Source organism: Hirsutella rhossiliensis (genome assembly GCF_020360975.1).
Source record: "Hirsutella rhossiliensis strain HR02 chromosome Unknown scaffold00009, whole genome shotgun sequence".
Lineage (NCBI taxonomy): Eukaryota > Fungi > Ascomycota > Sordariomycetes > Hypocreales > Ophiocordycipitaceae > Hirsutella > Hirsutella rhossiliensis.
This window is the reverse complement of record NW_025408675.1, coordinates 1,984,567-2,008,439: the sequence shown is the minus strand read 5'-3', so window position 1 is coordinate 2,008,439 and position 23,873 is coordinate 1,984,567. Positions and strand designations below refer to the sequence as shown.

At 55.7% G+C, this 23,873-nt stretch overlaps 4 protein-coding genes across 4 annotated transcripts; 1 reads left to right on the top strand and 3 right to left on the bottom strand.

Moving 5' to 3' along the window:
• Positions 1-1,356: 1,356 nt before the first annotated feature.
• Positions 1,357-2,987, bottom strand: HRG_08141 (senescence-associated protein; the record flags this gene model as incomplete). The annotated part of the gene is made up of 3 exons (XM_044866612.1): positions 1,357-2,201; positions 2,270-2,903; positions 2,970-2,987. 3 exons carry the CDS (start codon positions 2,985-2,987, stop codon positions 1,357-1,359), a joined length of 1,497 nt encoding a protein of 498 aa, XP_044718501.1.
• Positions 2,988-4,220: 1,233 nt separating this feature from the next.
• Positions 4,221-6,546, top strand: HRG_08140 (spc97 / spc98 family domain-containing protein; the record flags this gene model as incomplete). Its single annotated transcript, XM_044866611.1, has 2 exons — positions 4,221-4,829; positions 4,885-6,546. The coding sequence occupies 2 exons, from the start codon at positions 4,221-4,223 to the stop codon at positions 6,544-6,546; spliced, it is 2,271 nt and encodes a 756-aa protein (XP_044718500.1).
• A 553-nt stretch (positions 6,547-7,099) lies between these two features.
• HRG_08139 (uncharacterized protein) lies at positions 7,100-8,782 on the bottom strand (the record flags this gene model as incomplete). The annotated part of the gene is made up of 2 exons (XM_044866610.1): positions 7,100-7,313; positions 7,380-8,782. 2 exons carry the CDS (start codon positions 8,780-8,782, stop codon positions 7,100-7,102), a joined length of 1,617 nt encoding a protein of 538 aa, XP_044718499.1.
• A 5,773-nt stretch (positions 8,783-14,555) lies between these two features.
• HRG_08138 (SH3 domain-containing protein) lies at positions 14,556-18,296 on the bottom strand (the record flags this gene model as incomplete). The annotated part of the gene is made up of 7 exons (XM_044866609.1): positions 14,556-15,680; positions 15,732-15,915; positions 15,964-16,103; positions 16,200-16,300; positions 16,370-16,444; positions 16,502-17,841; positions 17,923-18,296. The coding sequence occupies 7 exons, from the start codon at positions 18,294-18,296 to the stop codon at positions 14,556-14,558; spliced, it is 3,339 nt and encodes a 1,112-aa protein (XP_044718498.1).
• Positions 18,297-23,873: the final 5,577 nt, after the last annotated feature.

Below are 23,873 nucleotides of genomic sequence, written 5' to 3'. Positions count from 1 at the left end.
GGGCGGGCTTCGCAGCTGCGTGCATCCATACGTGACGTACAGATGGGACTAGGGGGCGGACATGGCGCTGCCTAGACGCAAGAGATGGAATCATCATGAACCGCCCCTGTCGAGGGAATATGATGGTGCATCGTCGTCATGGCGTGTGGCAACAGATGCTTTGTCACAAAGCAAGGGGACGATGGGCCGTACTGTACATGATTCAACATAATTACTTGTTGTATACATACAGCACATGATTCTGTTTAACAAGTTCCATGCTTCGTAATTACATCAGGATTAATAAACCGGATATAATACGGACAGCAGGGGGGCGAGGGTGAGAGCCTGCGCCGACCAGCCAGACTGGACGAACCCCTCCTCCTCCTCCTCCTCCTACTCCTCCTCCTCCTCGCCCTCGCCCGCCTGCTGCGGACACGCCCGTCGCTCTCTCCCGCGCAGAGGGGGCCGTCGGCTCCATCGAGGGCCGAGTGCATGTGAACCCTGGCCCTCATGTCCCGAGGCCGGCACTCCCGAGGCCGCTTGCCCTCCTCTTCTTCGCAACGAACCGACCCGCGCCTGGACCGGGTACTGTCCACGCCGACCTCGGGCCTGTCGTCTTCACCTTGTGCGTGGAAGCCGTGTTGGGCAGTGTCTTGAATGGACATGGCCAACGTGTCAATCATCATCATCCAAGCCGTCCTCGACGCAGCGCAGATACGCACGCATGCGAGGCGCCGACATGCAGAGCGGCCCGGCCCAACGGGATGCCGTCTCGGGACTCGAGTCGGCTTCGGCTCGGGCCCTCGGGCTCGGTTCGTCACTCCGGCATGGGCGATGTGATGAGCATGGAGGGGCCTTCCGTGTCCTTTTATATGGGCAGATTAATTAAATATCCAAATGTCCTCTACATGGGCAGATCAAACTTGGCTTGTAAATAAACATTTCCGTTGAGCTTGATCCTAAACTCTCGACCAACCTAAACTCTACGTGGACGTAGAAATGCAACGCAAAAGTATATAAAGGCGCACACGCATGTACAACAAAAGAAACGGCAACAGGCAGGCAGGCAGGCCGGCATATACATCAAGTCTGCCGTGGCTAACCGTAATGCTCTGTCGACATGCTGTCCCACCTGGCCTCATACGACTTACCAGTGGTCGGTCACAAGTCAAGGCGTGCTCGTACGCACGGGACTCGACGGCCACTCGTCACCCATCATGTGCTCGTTCAACGGCTAACAAAAGTGCTCGACGCAGTGCCCATTCATCCATCATGGGCACATCGGCCACCCTTGCATGCCGGTGCCATGAGAATTCACCTCTCGGCAGCCACACAAGATGCAACAAGCAACCCCCCGTCGCCACTGACCGCGAGCTACGAAGCCGCCTTCTTGCCCGTGCCATTGTACCCGCTGGCGACGCTCGACGTCTCGTAGAGGCCCGGGCCCGAGCCCGCCTGGCCCTGGCCGTTGCCGGTGGCGGCCGCGACTATGGCAGGGTTGTCGGCGTCTCCTCCGCCGACAATGACTTGCCCCCCGCCCTTGACCTTGCCGACAACCATGCCCTTGGCCACGCTCTTGAGCACCGCGCGCCGAGACACACCCGCCACGTCAATGTAGACGAGCCCCACGTTCTTGAAGCCGCCGCCCAGGTTCCTCGACACCTCGCCCGCCTCTTCTCCCCACCGGTGCCCGACCACCGTGGTCACGCTCGATGAGGTGCCCGTCAGCAGGTTCCGGCCCGCCTGCTCCACGCCGTCCACCACCGTGTTGAAGGCCATGAGGCTCTTGTTCAGCACCCCGGGCTTGTAGTTTGCAATCGCCTTGCCTTCCTTGTCGTAGCCCCTGGCGCTGCCGTCCTTGCGCTTGGTGACGTGCGCGCCAAAGTTTTGCGCAACCTTGCCAATCGACCCGACCGTGGCCGCCGACAGCCCGGCCGCCTTGGTGGAGAACTGGTTGATGCGTCGGATGTGCGCGTGCGTCGTGGGCGTAAAGGTCACGGGCTTGGCCGCTGGCTTGGTCTTGTGTGTGAAGCCATCGGCCTGCGACTGCATCGTCTTGGTGACGTAGTCGGACGTTGTGATGAGCAGCCGCGACGCCTTGGACGCCGTCGAGACTATAGTCGACTTTTTGAAGGCCGGATGCATCTCGTCCTCGAAGGACAGAGGCTGGACCGAGATGTTATGTGAGCCCTCGGCAGGCAGGGAGATTTCGACTGGGTCTGCAGTGTAAAATGACACGGTCAGCCCGGTGCTCGTTTGTATGCCGAGGGAACGGGATTAAACCTACCTTTGGATCCCGGCTTGACGCCTCCGCCCTCGACCACGTCGAAGCCCTCGCCGAGCTCGCCGACGACGCTGCCGTCCTCCTCGTCGACGAGGACGATCCTACCTCCCTTGCCCGAGTTGGCGCTGTGGCTGCCCGGCACGTATCCCTCGCCGGGATCATACTCGGCCGGGTTGTAGGGCGGGGGCGGTGCGGCGGCGGCCTCGGCGGCCTTGGATCGGTCGGACATGGGTGGCGGGGCGCGCTCGAGAAAGGCGGTGCACTGGGCCAGGATGGTCTCAAAGGTGTCGACGTCCTCCTGGACGCCGGGGCGGCTCCCGACGGGGGGGAACTCGATGCGGGTGAAGGCGCCGCTGCCGGGGCCGAGGTCCCATCGCGGGATCAGGTAGCTGGTGGGCGGCTGGTGGTAGATTTGGGTGGTGGCGGGCATGGGCAGGTCGAGCTCGGGCGGCAGGTGAAGGTGTAGGTAAAAGTCGTCGTCGCCGCGGGAGGGGTCGGAGGGGCCGGCGAAGCCAGAGGCGGTGGGAACCATGAGGAGGGAGAGGGTCTGGGGGCTCATGGGCGTCAGGGACTCCTCGACGCCGTTGAGGATGCGATAGGCCTTGATGCCCTCGACTGCGTAGAGCAGCTTCGGATCCTGTTGGAGAGGCGGCGTCAGCGTGGAGCCCATGGGGCGTCCAAGGGGGGCAGAGGAAGTAAGTACATTGTTGGGCGAAGCCATGATGGGCGCTGCTTTGGATGGATTCGCGACACAGGGAGAGGCGTGGCGGGAATGAAGAGGTAAGGGAACGCCTAAGGGAACGCCCAAGGGAACGCCTGCTTATGCGCCGTGATGGCGGGGGAGGGGCTGATGAAGATGGGCGCTGGATGTCCAGCCCGACGATGAAGAGGTGCTTGTTCCTTGGCAGCTCAACCCCAGGCGTTTGCGGTAGGACGGTCGCTCCTGAAAGTCGGGAGGCGAATCGTCGTTTCAAAAGGCTGCTTGGTCGATTTTAGAAGGCGGTCATGGACTCATGGCAAGCAAGCGCGAGAGGCCTCTTGGGCGGGCCGGCGGGGCGACGTCATTGGACCAGTCGACTCTTTGTCGACGCCGCCTCCCTTGTGTCTTTCTTGTTATTAATTAGCTTTCCGCCCAGGGGGGGTTTCGGTTCCGCTTTTTGTTGTTGGCGTCGAGATGATGAAACCCGCAAGGGCTGCACACGCAGCGGCCTGAATCAGGTCGGCCCAGGCCAATCAGGGCGCTGCCGGCCTTTTTTGTCGCAGGCTTCCATCGCCGTGAATGCGTCAGAGATGCCCTGGCATCGGCTGGTGGAAGCAGGCATTGTTCGTCCAAATTAATTATGGGAGACGCCGTCGTCGAGCGAAGCAGAGACGCTGCAACAGCGCCCCAGTGGAGGAGAGAGAATCGGGGGGTGTCTCAGAGCCGTCATGGGACAACAAAGGGCAATGGATGGCGTCTCGATTCTGCTTGAGCGGCCGCCGATATTGTACGGCAAAAGTCGTGTGCAAAAGAGACCAAAATGCATTCAGTCCGTCCGGCAGAGGAGACGGCTCGGTCAGATAAAAGAAAGGGCGGTCACGTGCCGGCACGGGACCTGCACGGCACCGTGACGCGCCGTGTTGCTTCTCCCGGTCAACAATCCCGTGGCCTCTTCTTGGAGCTGCTGGACAACTCGCGCGCTTCGCTCAACAGCTGCTGCGCCGCCGTCGACAAAACTAGCTACGGACCCTCCCCTACCGTCCATCGTCACCCTCCGGACCGCCGCCTACCTCCCGCCCCTCGGGAGGCGGACCATCCATGTGTCGATACGAGCTCCTCGGTGTCATCATCCTCCTCATACACGACATAGGCGACGCTCTCCGGCCAAACAGAGGGGCCAAGCGGTAACGACGCCAATGTCCTCTCCCATGTGCCGGCTAACGCGCCTGCTCGCAGCCATCTTGCTACCGAGCCATGCTCCACGAGATCCTCCTCTCCCTCTCGGGCCACCCGTCCCCCCTCCTCCGATCATGCAGTTTCGAAACAGACGCCATCACTCTTCCCGAGCGCCAGCTGCTAGCCTCGGCCGCTCACCTTAGCAATGTCCATGTCGACCTCGTTGCCCACGCCTCCCGCCTGGCGTCTTCTCACCCGTCCGCAATATGCCGCGCCGTTGCCAACGCCATCCAGTCTCGCCATCTCTCGGCCTTTCAGCGCAAAGTGCTCGACGTCGAGGAGAGCATCCTGACGCTCGACCCGGAGCTCGTCGGCGCCTACAACATCGTGCCGCTGACGGCCGTCATGAGCGACTTCCAGCAGTGGAGGAGGATAATGGAATGGCTGCTGGAAACGGCGCGCTTCATGGCCGCAAAGAGCAACACGTGCCAAGGCGCCGACTTGATCAACCGCTTGAGGGTCGACGTCCAGAGCGGATATCGCGACGTGGCCGAGACTGCCCTGAGCTTGGTGGCTGTGGCTGAGACGGCCTGGCTGAAGCACGTCTCTGCCTGGGTCCTCTATGGCCGACTCCCAACTCTCGGCTCTGCTGATTTCTTTGTGCAAAAGTCGCAACCACCAGACGACGTAGCCTGCCCTTGACCACCCGCTGTCTCTTTCCTAGACGCTGACTGCTCGGCAGGACTTCGTTTGTGCACCTCAACATTTGCCGTCATTTGTCACTCCGGCCACGGCTGCGTCCATGCTCTACATCGGCAAGTCGCTCAACCGCATCCGTGCCGTGGGCGATGCCTCTTCTAGCATCGGAGGCCTGGACCACGTTTCATCGAAGCTGCAAGAGCTGGCAAGCTTACCATTCCCCCTCAACAGCGCCAGTTTCTCCAGGACCATTGCCTCCATCCGCCTTTCGCTCTCCGAGAATACGCTATCCAAGCTACTGCCGCTGGCAAAGGTGCTCGAGATGCTGCAGCTTCTTCGTGACTTCCTATTGCTTGGCCGCGGTGAATTCGCCCTGGCCTTGACACAGGAAGCCGACGACAAGATAAGAAACAGGTGGCGCAGAGCAGGCAACCTCTCCCACGAACGGGACAGCGGTCTTAAGAATCTGACCATCAAGGACGGGGAGGTCGCCGCGGTCCTCAACAGGACTTGGGCGGTCCTGGCATCCATGCAAGGACGGCATGCCGACGAGGACGATCAGCTGGAACTGGCCCGCGATTTGCTGCGACTGCAACTCACCAAGTCGGAAACTCCCCCGTCCCTCAGCGCAGAGCAGAAGCTGGTGAGCGCTGATGTTGCCACGCGCCTGGAAGCGTTGCCCTTCCAGAACCTGCTATTCTCGGTGCCCGCCGTGCTCCACGTCGAGCTTCCGTCTCCTTTGGACATGGTCATTTCCCCGGCCGACTTGCAAATCTACTCGTGCATAAACTCGTACTTGCTTTCTTTGCGCCGTGCCCACATCCGACTGACGGATCTGTGGAAGATGACGTCTCTGAGGCGCCACCATGCGGCCCCCATGGGGGCAGGCGAGCACGCCGTCACACTACGGAGGCGCTGGTCGGCCAGGTCGGCCGCCTTGCGGAGCTCGTGGACGACGGCAAGTGCCGTTATTTTCTTCCTTGGTGAGACGGAGGGGTACCTGCAGACGGAGGTTGTGGCCGGCATGTGGGAAACGTTTAGCTCATGGTTGACGGGCCACGATGCGCGACAAGACAGGCGAGGCGGCGGACCATCTGGCGCACCGGCACCCGCCTCGGTCCAAGACGGGCAGGCCCATGAAGAGCAGGACTTGTTCCTCCCCGACGAGACCTCGGACCACGGGCGCAAGGCAGACGCACCCCGCAATCACCCAACACACGATCCTCAGACCCTCTCCACAGCCCACACCCTGTTCCTAGGCACGCTTGCGCGCCGACTTCTCCTCACCCAGTCAAGCTTCACCGAACCGCTATACGCACTTTTGACACACATTGACTACCTCGTTCTGCATATGCGGCGGCTGCATTCCATCTTCATCTCGATGGACCTCGAAGCGGATGCCGGCGTGGTCGATGCGTTTGTCGACTTGGAACAAGAAGAGGAAGGGGTCCTGGCACTGCTCCACGCAGTAGAAGGCAAGGCCAGGAAGGGAATAGAGGCAGTCGTGGACACCCTGCGGGCGCTCGAGAGCGATCCGAAATTCTTGGCTGAGTGGGAAGCCGAAGGGGCCATGGCTGAAGATGAGTCGAGTGGAAACCGCCGATATGCTCCTGGCAAGATTGGGGGCATCGACCGGCTGCTGATGAAACTTGACTTTGGGGGCTGGCTCGGGAGCAGGCATGATGAATGGTATCAGAACGGCTAGGAGCATCGACGCCTTGTGAGCATAGCGCGGAGTTTTGGACGGAGGTTTCTTTCCGTGGCACTGGTAGTGAACCGGAAAGGGATCCGAGACGGCAGACACCATCGTCTCAGGGACCGTTGGCCGAATAGATGGATCATCACTCAACGCCTTGACATGCACTTGGTCAACCTTGCACAGGTCCTGCTGTGGAGAAGAGTGATGGATATTATTCGTCTTTGTTGTCATCCTGGCTACTAATTGCTCAACGCCAGAGCGGTCTCTTTGCATCTGCGAATCTCAACGCCAGACACTTCGTACGGACGCCCGCCCAGCTCCAAAGCTATACCTAAACGCGTTGCTTGCTCATGCTCGCCAAGATCATGTCTCTGATTACCATTACCCGTGCCTAAACACCTGAGCTGCTGATGTCATCGCGGCAAGAGCCGAGGGCAAGAAGAGAATAAATGATTACAACTCTGTAGTAAGACAAAAGATTCCGTGCACGGGATGTGAAACATGGAGGCTTCGAGAAACTCGCCACCGACTGGGTGACGGGGCGCGATGACGACAGTCCTCAGTGAACAGTCAGCGTTCTCGCGACGCGCAGCGGGCTGTGGGAATGCTGCGTCGACAGTCTGCGGGAGAAGAAGTCGCGCACGGCGGACCTGGACCGACCGGCGTCGGCGACGTGGGGCCGGGCGGGGACAAGTGGGGCCGGCTTCTTGACCTGCCAGCGGTCCCTGATGCAGTCGTCGACCAAGGCCATGAGACCCGTAGCAACGATGATGCTGCAGCGGTGTTTCCGTTAGAGTCACAAGCGAGGAAAGACGAGCTCGACGAGGGCAGACACTTACTCGGCTACGTCCGTCATGGCCTCGACAACCGCCGGGTCGCTGATCCACATGTAGCACGGAGGAATCCAGCCGCCGGCCCGGTCCTCGGCGCTGACCTGGTTCGGACTCCTCACCTCAGGGACAATGTGCGCCACGGGGTCTCCGTGCCCGTCCCGGACGAGGTGGAAGGAGACGGTGTTGAGCGTCTTGTCGACGGAGCGCTTCCAGGCGTACTCGTGGCCCCACCACTCGAACTCGTAGCGCCTGGCGCCGTGGCGGCGGACGTCGACGCGCGCGTAGTTGCTGAACTCGAGCTTGATGGTGTCGGTGGGGACGAGGAGCGAGGCCGGCTGCGGCGGGGACTGCGATGTCGCGACGGAAAGCGAGCTCGCAGCCGAGTCGGTCGATCCGCGCCGACTGCCGGGGGAAACGCTTTGCGCCGTCGTGGTGGCCAGGCTGCCCCGTGTCGACGGCCTCCGGGAGAAGAGAGAGGAGGAGGATCGCGTGGAGCCAGCAGCGGAGCCCGAAGACGACGAGGAAGAGGAGGAGGGCCGGCGGAAGGGCGTCTTGACGGAGCGCAGGGCCGCCGAGACGGAGCGGGGGAAGCCGGCCGACGAATCGGCGGGCGACGGGGACGGCTGGGTCGCGTAGGCGCGCTTGCAGCCGCACACCTCGCGGCCCGAGTCGCGGCAGTAGCGGCGGAGGGAGAACTCGCGGCGGGCGAGGTTGTGCATGCGCAGGTGGAAGAGCTGGACGGTGGCGGCGCGGCGGCTGCGGCCCAGCACGGGGCCGGGGCCGGCGAGAGAGCCGGAGCGCATCCCGGGGGCCACGACGGTCTCGACGCGCAGGTTCATGTTGCCGTCCGCGGAGGCGTCGTCGTGCCGGATGGCCAGGCGGTCGAGGGAGGGGAAGAGGCGGCCGAAGGTGTAGGGGTCTGAGGGCCGGAGGGCCGGGTCGGCGGGGATCACCAGGCCGGCTGGGCGGTAGCGGGGGGGCAGGACGACGGGGGTGGCGGCGTCGTCGGCGCAGTAGATTGAGCCGGTGCCGTTTGCGGCGTCGTCGTGGACATCGTCTTCGTCATCTTCGGAGAGCAGGGAGTTGTAGGTGTTGACGGACGTGGTGGAGGATGAAGGTTCCGGGGGGAATAGGGTGATGGATGGTGGCGTGGAGGGCTCCTCGATGTCATCCGTGAGTTCATCGCCTTCCTCCTGGTCTTCATCTACCTCGTCTCCTTCTGCCTCCTCGCTCTGCCCACTCCTCGTCCCGAATTGTGTTCTTTGCTGATGCGGCCCATTGTGTGACGGTGCGGCGGAGTGAGGAGCTTCATGAGACGAAGGGTGGGGTGTGGAGGTGGTCGTGACAGGCGTCGATGAGGACATTAGCTGGGGCTTGGCCTGCCCTCTTCTGCTGGTTATAGACGCCATGTTGTGTTGAGAAAGAGGTTGTGGTGGTGTTGTATATGTCAAGGCGGGCGGCGCGAAGAGGTTGCCTTGGAGAAGGTGGGTGCGTATAAGTGCAAGAAGTGGGTGTGTGCACTTGTATTATTTGAACACTTTAATTCAAAGTAGTGGCGGATATGGGATGAAGACTATGTCAAAGTGCGGAAACGGCAAAGAAGAGAAGGCGTCTGGTGACGAGCCCACGGGTAGGGGCATCACGCAGGGCGATATATAGCTTCTACTGAAAGGGGTGGGGGGGGGGGGAGGACCACGATGGCTCCCAAGGCGTCCAGCCGAGGGTGTGGGAAGGGAAAGGCAGAGACGGCAGGTCAGTCAATGGTTTGCTTGCGAATCAAGACATGGCACCGCCTCGACCGGGGGAGCTATAAGCGTCATGCCACGACGGCGACAAGCCGACGACGATGCGCAAGCCTCGCCCGCCTCTTTCTCGTTCCTTTTTTGGTTCGCCAGGCAAACGGACAGGCAACGGGGTCTGTTCTTTACCCCGAATCCCCCCCTTCCCGGTCGGTTAGGGCTTTGATCCATTGCCGGCGGCCCGACAGCGTCTCGCTCGGGCTTGGGGTGCGCGAGAGGCCGGTCACAGTGTGTGTGGCGCTTACGGATGGCTCCGGCTGACGAAGAAGGGGGTGTGAGTGAGTGAGTGAGTGAGTGAGTGTGTGTGTGTGTGAGCGGATATGAGTGTGTGGAGAGGGGAGTGGGTTTGTAGATCCCGGAAAAGGGGGGGTTTGGGGGTCTGTGTCAGGAGGAGCCTGGGCCTATGGGGAGAAAGGACAGGCAGAGCGGGTGAGGGAGAGAAGGACAAGGAGACGTCTCATCGGCGGCGTCTGGTAGCTGCTTGGCTCGCTGACGATGACGATGGAGGTGGCCCCGGGGCTTTGGCTGTGGGTTGACGTTGCACCACGTAAGTTATGTTCAGCATGCTAGGTAAGTTACATGCAGTTAGTTAGTCAGGGCCAAAGGGCGTTGGGTAGCGGAGGTTTTCGTCCTCTCCTTTCACTCTCTTGCCTCGTTGACTCTCCTGCGTCCCCAGCGATGAGCCCCCAGCGATGAGCCCCCAGCCCGGCCCCAAGCAACGAGCGGCCGACGACCAACGAGCGAAGACGCGCCCCCGAGGCAGGTGGCAGTTTGCTCTCCAACCATTCGGACCTCGCCCCTTGCACGCACACGGTGCCATAAGCGCCCCTCTCCGTAAGAAAAACTGCCGAAGGGGGGAGGTCGCCGGGAGACGAGGCGAATCCCCCTCGTGGCTCGGGCTGCCCTTTTTTTCTTTTTTCTTTTTGCTTTTCTTGCTTGGACTTCTGTCTTGAAACTCATGGCATGGCCCGTGGGGCTTGGCTCCGTTTAGCCCGAGGCCGTGATGATGGCTCATGATTCCGCGGCTGACGGAGCTTGTGACGCGAGGCGAGACACGGCGAGGGCGGCTGCGCAAACAAAAAAGGCTCTCAAGCCCGTCGAGTGACCACGTTTCTTGGGGATGATGCCTGCAAAGGACGCAGCCCCCCCCCGCCCCGCAAACTGCCCACATGGGAGGGAGTTGCTTCTGCTTGCTGTCTGACCGTACAGCCAACCAACCAGGCCAAAGGGGGTGGGCAGCATGGCGTGGCATGGGCAGACACACGCACATTGTACACTTTGGAAGCCCCCTCGTCTTCGAATCATCGCGGATGCTGCCCTTGGTAAGCTGCGCAGAGAAGAACGTTCCATACATGCGTTGCATGCGGCATCGTATGATGGGCCAGACGTCGCCGTCCTGCCCCCGACCAGGCTGCCCCCCCCCCGCGAGTGGCCGCTTTCCATTGCTGCTTACACTGTGAATATTCGCATCTTTTTGTCAGGCCTCCCTCGCCTCACTCGTTCGCTGGCCGTGAGCAAGACGGCGTGGCAGTTCTCGCCCCCCTCCAACCCAGCTCCGAGCCGCGTTTCCCCGACGGAGGCCACTGCCATCCTCGACGATTATCAAGGAACGGTAAGCATCTGTCTCGCCAGTGCCGAATACTTGCGTGGTGGCCTCATCACACCGTTGTGCGACGCGAGCCCGTTCTTTGCCGCTGTTATTAGTCGCCTGGGCACGAGGCACCGACCGCCGAGCACCGCAACCCTGATTTCCTTTCCTTTCTTTTTTTGCTTCGGCCGATTGATGTATGCATGTGGGCGGGTTGCATCGACTACTGAACCCTGGCGGCTTCACGGATACCAGAGCCGTCGAGGGGTGATGGTGCCCTCCTCTATTCTGCCGGGACGCTGCCCCTCCTCCTCGAACCAACAACTTCAAACTTTGATGCTCTGGTTCCTCCTCACCGAGAGCGACGATCAGATGCATGTGATGCCCTGTAAGCGTGCCACTGTGTTTACCTTCCCCTTCCTCGTCTTGCCCCGAAACCTACGCAAGCAACCGCATGGCTGGAGGCGAACAAAGAGGGAAGCCATCGCCACCACCCCCGTTGCCAAGATCCAAGCCATCAGGGTGATCCCAGATCGGAGCCGCGACCCACGGTGGGCCGGCCTTGTTGCTGCCCAACTCGTCCCGGATCGGTCCGCGTGTGGGGGGACACTGTCCTCGCGGCTCACGCTGCTTAGTAGACGGCCCGTCGTCCTGTTGTTATATGTGCGTGCTTTACAGTATGTACAAACATGTGTTGTTTCCCCCCCTCCCAACAGCAGGCAACAGCAGGCAACAGCGTCTATCGTCTCGAGGGTGGACATGGCAGCGGCATGTGTGTATCGGAGCCTGGATGCTGCTCTGCCGTGCTCCCCCTTCGATTCGATTCGAGCCGGGCTTCCACACGGGGTCCGTCTAGACTCTGGACTCCTTTCTTCTTTCACCTCAGCAGCAACTATCGTTTCAACCCATCCCTCTCACATCCGCTCGCTCATGACATCCGAGCTCCCACTGACGACCCCCTCGCCTTGGATTCACTCCCGACAACAGACTCTACTGTACAAGCGTCTTCGGGTGTATCCGACGCATCCGACTCCCTTTCCCCCCAACCAGCACCGGACCCCTACCTAGCAAACCTCACACGACGCGCCCTGCCTCCGGAGTAAACCCCCATTAAGCCCAGACGCTGCCAACCGGCAGAGGCTGCATCTTCCCCGCAGCATGTGCATCGAGCCCGCCGGAAGAGCATGGCGCCAAAACGCCCCCGTCTGCCTGTTGCAGGCTGCACGCTACGGCAGCTGAATCGATCTATCGAGCCCTCTTCTTCCGCTTGGGGAACCGTATCAACACGGCCTGTGCATGGGTGGCTTTTCAATCTTGGACGGGCTGCTCATCCCCGGGCTGCTGCGATGCCTATACCCGTCGTCGGCGCGTCATGGCGTTGCCTTTTCTCTCGTGTGCCGCGTTGCAGCGAGTGGCACAAGGCAGACGGAGCACAGCATGCAGGCGTGCGTCCTACCTCTATGTGCGCACCGTGTCTGGACTCGAGGCTGGGTTGGGCGTTGTGGCTGTTTGTTTGCCTCGTCCACGATGACGCCCATGGAGCAGACGAGGGACAAGCCATCGATGAGCCGTGACGAGTGGGCGGTGCTTCATCGTGAAACCGAGCGGGCCTACAGAGCAGGGGGCTGCGAATCACCGGCAAAGCTACACGGCTTCCACCCGCTCCCGTGTGTCCACGGTGCCAGATCAAAGTCCAACGGCCCTTGACGGATGTCTTTGGCTGTGCTGTCTGAATCCCAGCGCCATACCGGCCGTATCACCGGGGAATCAGATGGCCCCGTTTAGTCCCCGGTCCTCCTTCATCGTCCCTCTCCTCCTCGGTGCCATTGCATTCGTGTAAGCGCATGACAAGCCCCAACGACTGGCCCGGCGAGAGGGAAAATGGCGAGATGCCACAGCCTGGGCGGCGGCGGGCCATGGCATGCGTGTCAGTCGCTCATTCGCGCGGCTTCGGCCCGGCCACGCTCTTCTCCCACCCGCGTCCTCGCTCTCCCGCGAGGAGCGACGGACAACCGCCGCGCCATTCTCCGAGCCATCCATGCTCCTTGTCCACCTCTCGTATGTCCTTTAGCTCCTTCTGCTTCTTCTCCATCTTTCGTCTGATCCCGTCTCCCTCTTTTGGCGCGGTTATTTGCAAAGCTCGATTCGGCAGTCTTGCATTTTCCATCTACATGGCCGATTCTCGATACTGCGCCTCTTTGCCTTTCTTCGGTGTCTTCAGCGAGGAGCCAGCAAGGCAGCACCGGCCATCATCATTCCGAAGTGACTGAAATAGACAGGCGCTCCCTGTCTCCGGACTCGGAGCATGAGCGGCTGACGGGCCAGAGCCCGAGAGGGAAGAGGACAAGACTAATCCCCTTCAGTAGAACCATTAAAGAAGAAGGGCCGCCATTGGAGAAGCCGGGCCTGCCCATCCATCAAGGCGGGTGTGTGTTGCCAGCTCATCTACTCGTACAACCACATCAGGCTTCAAGCTATTACCCGATGCCCTTTGGTGTGCCTCACTTCTTCGTCGCCCCAGACACCCTTTCTTTCCTTCTCGGATTCCTCTAGGTCCGCTGCCTCACCTCGGCTTGCTCGTTACGCAACAACATGATTGGATTCCACAGGCTGCTCGAGCACAGGGACCCTCGAGACTACTCCTAATCCACGAGCTCTCCGTCCGCATATCCGCTCCTCGACCGTGAATCGTGGGCCGTGGTCCTCATTTGCTTTTCCCTCCCCTCGCCGTCCATTGAGCCTTCAGTATACTGCACGTACATCAATCAGGCTGCACGAGCAAATGCCTTTAGCTACTGCACGACTACACCACTGCTTCACTCCTCGCTGGCTTTCCCTCCTCCATTCCGGCCCTTGGACATCCTCCGGGAAGCAAGGGCCCGAGGCAAGTAAACCACGCCTCCCTTCCGTCGTGTATCAATCCTCATACGAGAAGAGTACATGATGCGACTCCTCGTCGTCAAAGGGCCAACCGCAGAGCAGACGCCGTCCTTTCTCCCATCAAGTAGAGCAGCCCCCCTGGCCCCGGTTGGCTCATACGCCGTCGACGTAGACCCAGGTATCTCGCTCAATGGGCTGAGCGTGCTGGACAGTCAGTGCCCAAGGAGACCCCCTCTCCTTTGTTTGCCACAGTCGACAGACAGGCCACTCCAATACAGGCCGTGCGACCACGCGTGCCATCGAACCAGGCCAGGCCATTCCCCAATCCAGAGACTGACATGTCGGGTGTCTGCCTCCCTCGTCCGAATCCCGAGTGGAGGGATCCGATGTGCTTCTTGCGCTATGTTGTGTAGGACAGTGTATGTGTCAAGAGACCAAAGGCGTATCCGCTGCTCGCCTCTTGACATGGCATCGCATACTCTCTTGTCGAACAGAGCAAAAGGGAGTCGACGAGGAGAGCTATCTGGCCACAAGCCGACGGCCAGCCAAGCGCAAGTCAACGGCTGCTCCGGTCATGTGGCCTCCATTCTCACTTCCCTCGTCGTTCTTCTCCCGGTGGCAGCCTCAAATCGTACAGGCGCAATGGTGGACACAATAGAATCATATGCTCTTGACACGTAGCCGATGCCAAAGCTTGCAGGTTGAAACACGCACACACTACTGTGCTATACTACTGTGCTATGGCACGACATGTGACGGGCAACAGTCAAAAGGGCTCACTCCCAGCAAATCAAACTGCGTGCGCGAGGAAAACAAGAGACCATCTCCCAACAACGGGGACTGACTCGAGCAGCCCGCACCGCCCGCCTTCAGGGTCCGGCCGCCAAGCCCCAATTACCCCCGGGGCGGTCCAGCTCAGGCCTGGCCGTTCCAGCCAACCCAGCTGCGCGGCACCACTCTCCAGATCTTGACCTCGCCGCTGCGCAGGTCGTCCAGCTTGAAGCTCTCCAGCTTCACCTTCTTGCTCTCTCGGCCCTGTTCCCAGGCCCGCACCTTCTTCTTGGTCCCGTCCCACTCCGCCACCACCGCGACGTGGTCTGGCTTGCCCACCTCGGCCGAATACTTGGCGTGCATCGGTCCATGCTTGCCCTGGAACTTGGCGTTGCGCACCGACATGATGTCGCCCGGCCGGATCACGTCGTGCTGCTGCGTCGACGCGTTGGCCATGTTGGAGTAGACGAGCGCCCCGTACGCGCGCGTGCCGACTGGCCGCAGCGCGTCCTTGAACGGCCGCAGCAGCTCGGCGACCAGGCCCTGGGGCGTGCCGTCCCCAACCACCGTGTCCTTCTTGGACGAAGCGGCCTCCGAGATGCGACGTCCAAACAGATCGTGGAACTCCTCCATCTGGTCCTGCCGGAGGGCTCGAGGAGGCGACTCGTGTCGCTGCTCCAGCTCCACGTCCGAGGCGTTGTACGGATCGTAGCGCACCGTCAGCACCGTCTGCGAGTAGTCCTGGAAGAGCACGAATATCTCTCGCGTGACGGTCGTCTTTGACCCCTGGTTTGTCGTCATCGACTCCTCACTCTCAAAGTACATGTCTCGCCGCCCTTGCAGCACGGGGGGCACCTGGTTGGCTTGTTTCCACCATCCGCTCTGGACGGCGAGGTCGATGTCGTTGGCAATGAAGCCCGATTCCATCGAGGGTCGAACAATGTCTGTCGACCTTCGGCCGCTCATGCTCGTTCTGGCCACGTCCATCGACTGCCTGTGGGGGGCACGCGTGCCAGGGGTAGCAGGTGGAACCCTCCTCTCGGGCGGGGACGTGGCAGACGGAGAGCCGGGGAAGTATGCCTCCTCTTCGATCTTGGGCGTTTTGTGGCCGTAGCTCGAGCTGAACCCGCCGGCTGCCGACGCCGCGTGGTTGTGGGTATCGTAATCATCGCCAATCCGGGGCGATGGCGCCTCCTTGCCCTGGGGTGGAAGCGGGGGCGCGGCTCGAGGCACGTCCACCGACCGCCGCGTACTGCTCTCGGGTGGCGGCTGAGTGGGGATAGGGGGCGGGACCGCTCGCGGAGCCAAGGCAGCAGGAACAGGCGGCGGTTGGGTTGGCGGAGCGTCCTTGGCGGGAGACTGGGACCCATTATCTTCTAGACTCGAGTCCCGAGCATGCGCCTTCAGCGCGTCCTTGTGAGGGACCGACGATGCAATGTCGGTGTCATAGTCGCCTTCGTATTCGGTATTCTCCTCGTTTTCCTCTTCGCCGGCTTGGGGCGGTCTTGTCGGGACGGCGGGCGTAGGGGGCCCATCTGCGGTCGAATCTCGCGGCAAACCTCCAGGGGGTGGGGGAGGCGGTGGTCGGCCGTGGGCTGGGGGAGGCGCAGGCGCGGACCCGGGTATGGGAGGCGGAGGTCTGCTGTTCCGCTTATTGGTGGTAGACAGGGGGGGGGACAGTGGCGAGGATTCCTCGGGACGAGGAGACAGAGGCGGCGATCTTGCCGGAAGCCCGGGAGCTTGCAAGGGATGGGGCGGCATGGGAGGAGATCGCGCAACGGCGCCCACGTGTGCCATGTTTCTCTCTCGTGCAGAGAGCTCATCGTCTGATTCAGACCCGTCCGTGGCAGACTTGAGATCAGCAGCCGGAGGAGGCGGCGGGGGTCGGCCTACGGTCGCACGTGAGCATGTCAATCGCTTGTCACAGTCACCGTGTAAAAGGGGGCCTTCAAACGTACCATCCGCAGGAACAGGAGGGGGCCCTGGTCGACCTCCAGGCACAGGCGGCGGTCCGCCGGCGTCTCGCCGAGGTGCTGCATTGTTATTAGCCTCCGTCTCAAGCGCGTCGACTCGCTACACAAGAAGCGTACCTTTGGGCTCCGGGGGCGGGGCCGGCGTGGTCGCCTCATCTTCCTCGTCTTGGTCCTCCAGCTGACCATGGCCGTCATCATCGACTGCCCGTGACGGCAAAGGAGGAGGTGCAGCTCTCGACGGGAGAGCGGCTTCGTCTTGTCCCGCACGCTTGGTCTCCTCCGATGCCCTTGAGCCCCCCATGCCGGGAAGTGCCATTGGTGTTGGAATCGGAGGGGCTGCGCGAGAAATGGGGCTCGTTTCCTCTGCGCCCTCCGCAGTGGGGTCAGCCTCGGCCTTGGGGGCCTTTTTCTTGGGCGGAGCCATGGCTGTGGGAGGCACTGGAGCTCCAAACATGCCGTGGAAGCCCATGCCGCCACTCATCTTGGCCATCCTCGCCCGCAGCTCTTCCTTGCGCCTAACCTCGGGATCAACATCGTCCTCGTCCTCTTGTTCTGCCTCGTCGGCCTCCACCTCGGCCTCACTCGGGGTGACGGCGGTGGCGGCGGAGGGGGTCATCGAGATCGATGGCAGCTGGGCAGTGCGCCGAGACGTCTCGTCGCTGTCTTCGCGCTCAGTCGTGTCATCCTGTCCCTCGGAGGTGTCACCGGCGCCCGACATGTCGGCGTCGTTGCTGTCGTGGACAAGTTCGGTCGCGGGGCCCTTGGAGGACTTGCGCCGCGGCGGAAGAGCGGCTCGAGCCGGGTGCACTTCATCCGTGGATGTTCTTGTCCCTGTGTCCTCGGCCTCTCTGTGCTCCGACGGAGCCGGCACATGTGGCTCTGCTGCTTCGGCAGTGGGGTCCGCGTCTGCAGAGGCTTCAGTCACCTTCTTGGGCGGCTTCTTGGGCTTGTCCTTTTTTGCAGCAGCCTCGGCATGACGCTGGGCCTGCTCCATCTGCTGCTTCTGAAGCAGGGCGATGCGTTCCTTCAGGCTGGTCGGTTTGGGTTGATCCTCTTCCGCGCCGCCCGATTGCTGGGCAGTCGTGGCCAGCCCGGCTTTTTCCGCTTGTTCGAGGTTCGCGGCCTCTCTCTCCTTGATTTCAGGGTCTTCGTCGCGTCTATAGATTGGGGTCGTGGGGGTCTCCCGAGGCGGGGGAACGTAGGCATTTCGACTCGGGGGAGGGGCGACAAAGGGCTTCTTGATGAAGCTTACGCTGCCGCCGCCTCCGCTAAGACCGCTGGGCTTGAAGGGGGCGACGGGCGGTGCCGCGGGCTTGTTGAAAGCGGCGATGCGGTCCTTGAAGGAGTTGCCCGAGGGCTTGTCAGAAACTGGAGGCGGGGCCGCCGGCTGTTTCTTGGTAGCAGAAGCGGGAGCAGCAGCAGCAGGAGCAGGCGGAGCGCGGGACTCGCTCATGTTGCTTGTGTGAGGAGACGTCGGGACGGGAGCAGACGTGGCGGGCTTGGACGGAGCCGGGACAGCCGCAGCCGGGGACACGTACTCGGCCGGCGGGCTCTTTTGTACGGGCGCGTCGGCCTCTTCAATCTCGGGCTCCGCCTGGCTCGGGTCTTGATGGACCGGGGCAGCCGGAGGCGGGACGGATACATGTTCCGGGGACGGCTGAGCAGCTTCGGGGTCCTTTTTGGGACGGGTCCTCGCAGGCCTCGGGGGCGCGGTGGGCTCGTACTTTTCGACAAAATTGCAGGGAAAGATGCCCTGCCTCTTGGCGCCGTCGTCGTCAAGGTACTCGCCCTCGTACCAGTCGGCATCCTCCTGGTCGGTGACGGTGATGATTTGGCCGGCGGCGAAGTTGAGGTCGTCGTCGTGGGGCGACGAGTACTCGTAGAGGGCCTTGACGCGGAAGGGCGCGGCCATGGCGACGGCGGGCTTTCCTCGCAGACGGGCTATGACACGTCTGCCGCAGCGACGACGAGGAGTGTTTGGTTCCGCCGCTCAATGGGACGTGGGTGGGTGTGGGGCGAATCGAGGGGCGTCCTTTTCCACAGGGGGCCTCGTCAGCTTCGGGCGGGGATGGTGGTTGGCGAGGATGCGGTGAGCGTCGTCGGAGCCCGAGGACCGGCGAGGGCGCTTGAGATGTCGTAGGTGGATGAAGTCCAAAGGCCACGATGCACCGCAGGTCAAAGGGGCGAGAGGAGCAGGAGGAGGCTGTGAGGCGTAGCGTTGCGGGACCGACAGGCTGAGAGCGACAGTGGCTGTTGGTTGGAGAAGGAGTGGGCGTCGACGTCAGCGGGCGGAGGATGGAACAGTCGGGCAGAAAAATGGAACAATGGCGCCAGTGGAACAGAGCGCTGGCCTCGGCGTGCACTGTAGCGCTAATAATTTTACAGCGACCATCCATGCCCCCGGATGCCGAGGATGCGGCGACCTATTCGTACATACAGCCTGCCCCGGCTGTCTTTGCTGCCGCATCATGAGAAACCACATGACACAAGTTATGCGAAGGCCTAAACGGGGTTGGGTCGAGCTTTGGTCAGCGCCGAGGCCCTCTTGAGTCGTTGGGTTGTTAGGCCTCAAACAATGGCTCCTTCTGCCTTCATGCTCGCCCACGCCACCATGCCCGTGGCCTGGCCTCTGCTCGGTGCATTTGGGTATTCGGGCACGAGGAATGAACGAACCTACAAGGTCGGGGGAAGATGACAGTGGCACCCATCGCCATCGGATATGCAACTCCGTCCGAACCCCGACGCTGCTGTGGTGCTTCATGCGAGCGCTGGAAAGAGAGATGCTTCCCCGCCATGGACCCTAAAAGGGACCCGGAGGAAAATGCGCAGCTGGCTCCCCCGCTCCGGCCAATCGCGCGGCTGGGTGAGCCAGGCATCTCTGCAGCGTGGGAAGCGGGGCCGTAGAATCCGTGCCATGCAAACCGTACTCTCATTGGCCACGCGTGCGCCAACCCTTGCTTCAATATACCGGACATGAAATGCGCGCCAAAATCGCGTCTTTTCTTGCTCTCGCCAGAGCTCAGCTTAATACGGAGCTTTACGATAATAATTAAGGAAGTAATTAAAGAGGTAGTTAAGGAAAAACTCTACTTAAGTATCGCTTTAGGCCTAGGGGGCCTAAAGTAAACCTAGGCCGCGATCGCGGCTAAGACTAAAGGACTAACTTAATATAAAGCCGCGGTAAAGTAGGTCTTATTATACTATAAACGCGAGATTATTATAGTCCTTATTAAAGCACCGCTTAAAATCCTAAGCCGCGAACTAAAAGATATAGTAAAGGTAGTAAATATAGCCTTAAAGGCTACTTATACTATAGCGGCGAGACGCCTTTAAAGTAAAGATATCGCGGTTATATTTAATACCTTAGCGAGAGCTTATTAAAGGGACTAAGGCTAGGTTAAAGCTATATTTCGGCTAGAGGCTATAATTACCCGCTATATATATATAGTAGTTACTAAGAACGTCCTTCTAAAGGTAATAATAGTAAATAGAGAGTAATTACTTTATAAGATTATAAAAGTAAATAAAGTTAAGGTCCTTTAAGCTTAAGTGCTATACTTTTAATTTAAGATATTAATAGCGATAACTATACTTATTAAGGTCGGTAGCTTAAAGGGGGCTAATAAGCTTTATAACTTAAGCTTAGCCCTTAAAGTATAAATCTTTTAATATAAACCCTATAATAAGTCTATTTAACTATAGAGGTACTATAATTACTATAAGTATAGCTATATCGCTAAGTAGTATATATTAATATAACTCTTTAGCTAATATAAGAGTATAGTATATAATAAAAGGGAGGATAAATATAAGATTAAAAAGGGCGAAATCCCTTATAACTATATCTTATATTAAGGGGACTATTAATTATAAACTTAAACTTACCTTATAGCGAATAAAGCTTAAGAGAAAGTAAGGGAAAACTACTTATAAAGACTTTAACGGTTTATAAATACCTAGGTATATACTAAGTAATAAGTACTACCTACTATTAAAACCTAGGGCGTTCTTAATTCGACTATAGTTTAAAAGTAAGGACTAAGTAAACCGCGCTAAGATAAGAGGTTAAGCTTAAAATACCCGCTAGCTAGTAAGGCTAAGGAGGCTAAACTAAGTATAAACGATATTTATAGGTATAGTAAATAAAGAAGCGCTAAAAGATAAAGCACCTCCTTCCTTATATAAATAAACCCTTTTACCTTAACCTTACTTATATATAATTAAAAGTATTATTCTAGAATATATAAAAGAGATATATACTAATATAGCTAGCGCTTTACTACTAAGCTAGCTTTAACTTAATAGTACTATAAGAGGTAAAAGCTATACTAAGAGATAGGGCCTTACCCCTATAAGAAGGTATAAGCAATAAGCGCAGAATCGGGTAATCGATGACGTAAGCGGAAAGATCGGTCGAAGGAGTATAGGGTAGGATTTCGTCCGGAATTTATAACGAGCATATAAGGGGCTGAATAATATATTAAAAGAATAGCGTTGCAAAAGATGCTTGTAAACTTGCTTGTTCTATCTACTACTCCCAGGGAAATCCTTCGTCTTTTATAGACCATTGCTCGCCCACTAGTAGACCAATTAGTCAGCTTTCTAGCACATTCTATAGTGCTTAAAAAGCTCTATCTATAGTATATCTTCCTAACTTAGTAGGTGGTCTGATTGTGGCGTGATGGTTGACGTAAGACTATGGGTTCTAGCATGAGTAGTGGATTTAACTAGAATGTTCTATGCCCTACCTATTCTCGTATCGCGGATATCTTCGGAACCGCTAGCCAAAATAGGCAATAGGGTATCCGTTCTGCTCGTAATTAACTTATGCATTTTATGCATATTTTTGTTTGTAAGGATAGGCTTATCCTGACCCGCTTTTCCTAGAGGAAGGTATAGTTATCTAGTAGAGGTCTTTATCTTTAAGGGTTATTCCCTTAGACTATATTATAGAGCCTCTTTTTACTAGCTTATTCTATAAAGCCTCCCTATGCCTGTTATTTCTTTATAACAGTAAAATAGGAATATAAGGGTATATTCTTATAACCCCTTAAAGCAGCGCCCTATAGCTAGTTTATAAGGAGGGGAGGTATATACTATATATATATAAAAGGCTTAAGCTAGGTATATAGTCGCCTTAGTTTAGATTAAACTAAAGTAAGGTAGTTTTTGAAGATAGTACTAAACTATAAGCGATTTACTTACTATTAAGGGCCGCGAAGACTAAAGCGTTATAAGAAATAAGCGTAATTAAACTAAAGTACCTTATAATAATAATAAGGGACTTTAATCTTTATTACCTACTCTAAGATAAATATAATAAGACCTTAGATAGTATAATATAACTTATATAAAAGGCGATAAGACTATAACTTAAACTTACTACCTTAAAAAGGAAGTATATAAGATTTTCTTATAGCTAAAAAGATAGTACTATTAACTTAATATAAGTAATACTAAAAATTAAGATATAATATACTAGGCCTAGCTTAAACTTAACTAAGTTAAACTATATCCCTTAGACTATTATAATATAAGTTAATACCTAGGTCTGAGTACTTAAACTAGCCTTAAGGTAAAAAGAAGTAAAAGCTAAGCTAGTTAAAGCTAAGACTATACTAGCTAATACTTTAAATATTAAAGGATATTAACTAAGACCTAGACTATATCTTTACTACTTTAAAGTAGATTATAATAGCTATAGTTCCGCGCTAAAGGCGAGTATTATCTAAGGGTAATATATAGTTTACCTTAAAAGTAAGAAAGGTAATAAGAAAGGCTAAGAAGGTAAGGAGAAAGTATAAGTAAAAAAGGAGTAAGGTAAACTAAAAAGACTTATATAAAGTAATAGTAGCTTAAAAGTAAACTATCCGCGAGGTAAGGAAGGCTTATTAGCGTGAGTTTATAAAAGAATTTAACGCTAATAACGCTAAGCTTTAAAATATAAAGAGGTAAGCTAGACTCTATAATAGGCTATTACTAAAACTAACTTATATCCCGCCGCTATTAAAGGAGGGTAAGGACTAATTAATAGAAACCTTTAAAAGGAAGGCCTAGATATTAGCCGCTAAGTTCTTCTTACTAAAGGCTAATATAACTTAAGGGCTACCTTAGCCTATAGTTAAAGCGACCTTTATAGTTAACTAATAAATCTAGCTAGCTAACGTTATAATAGCGCTAAGTAAGATAGTAAGCTAGAAAGTAGTAAGCTTAAATAGCGTTCTCTTAAGGTTTATTAAGAAGTATAGACTAGCCTTAGTTTAGTAACTAGCTATAATCTTTAATACTTATACTTAACTCTTATATTTCCTAAGGCGGTTTTATAGCGCGAATATAATAGTACTTTAATAGCTAGGTAAGAGGCTAAAAGCTTATTATATAGTAAGGGGATAAAGACTAATTTCCCTCTTACTTATAGTAAGGAAAGTACTTAAGTAGATATTAGCTTAAAAGATCGCGGGAGTAATAAAGGTAAATAGTATCCTACTAAATAAATAAATAAAGAATAAGAGGGAGCGCTTTATAAAGGTAGCGATCTTACTAGTAATAGAACTAATATATATAATCTAAGCTTAAAAGAGTATTATATTATTCCTATAGCTAGATATTAAGGGCGTATTTAATATAGTTAATTATAATAAGCTTATAAAAGAACTAGAACTTTAAGGATACCTTAGATAGCTTATAAGCTTAATATAAAGCTTTATAAGTAATGGAAAATTGACCTTTAACTTTAATAAGAAATACTTAAAGCTAATATAAGTATTAATATATAAGAGCGCTACTAAGAAGTATAAGCTAATAAAGCACCTAAGTATATAGTATTAATATATTAATAGGGTATTAGTAAGGAATTATATATAACCTACTTATAAGTTATAAATTACTTACTACTTTAATTAAAGAGGAAAAATCCCTTTTTTAATAAGCTTTAGTCTTATAATAAAGAGAATATAATATATATAGTATAATACTTCTAGCTATCTTTACTACTTAACTAATCGTACTATAATATATATTCCCTTATAATTTCTAAAGCTTCCTTTTTTAATTACTTAGTAAAGATAGCTACTTAAAAAAGACTATATAACGCTCTTATAGTATAATATAGTAGTTAACTAATTAAGGCCTCTTTATTATATATATTAAGTATTTACTTAAGAGATAAAAAATAAGAAGATATATCCTTAAAATAAACCCTTACTATTAATAGTATTATAACTATATTAAAGATATTACTACTTATAAGTATAAGATAACTATTATAAGATACCCTATAGTTAATAATCTAGGTACCTATAATAATATCTACTTCTTTTAAGGAAGTTACTTTTAACTCCTTAAGGCTCCTTATAAAAGAAGGAACTTAAAAGCTATTAAGTAAACTCTAGGAAATTACCTAGAAATCCTAAAAATAATAACTAAGCGGATTATATAGATATTTTATAGAGATTTCCCTTAAGGATATATTATATAGGGAATATACTAT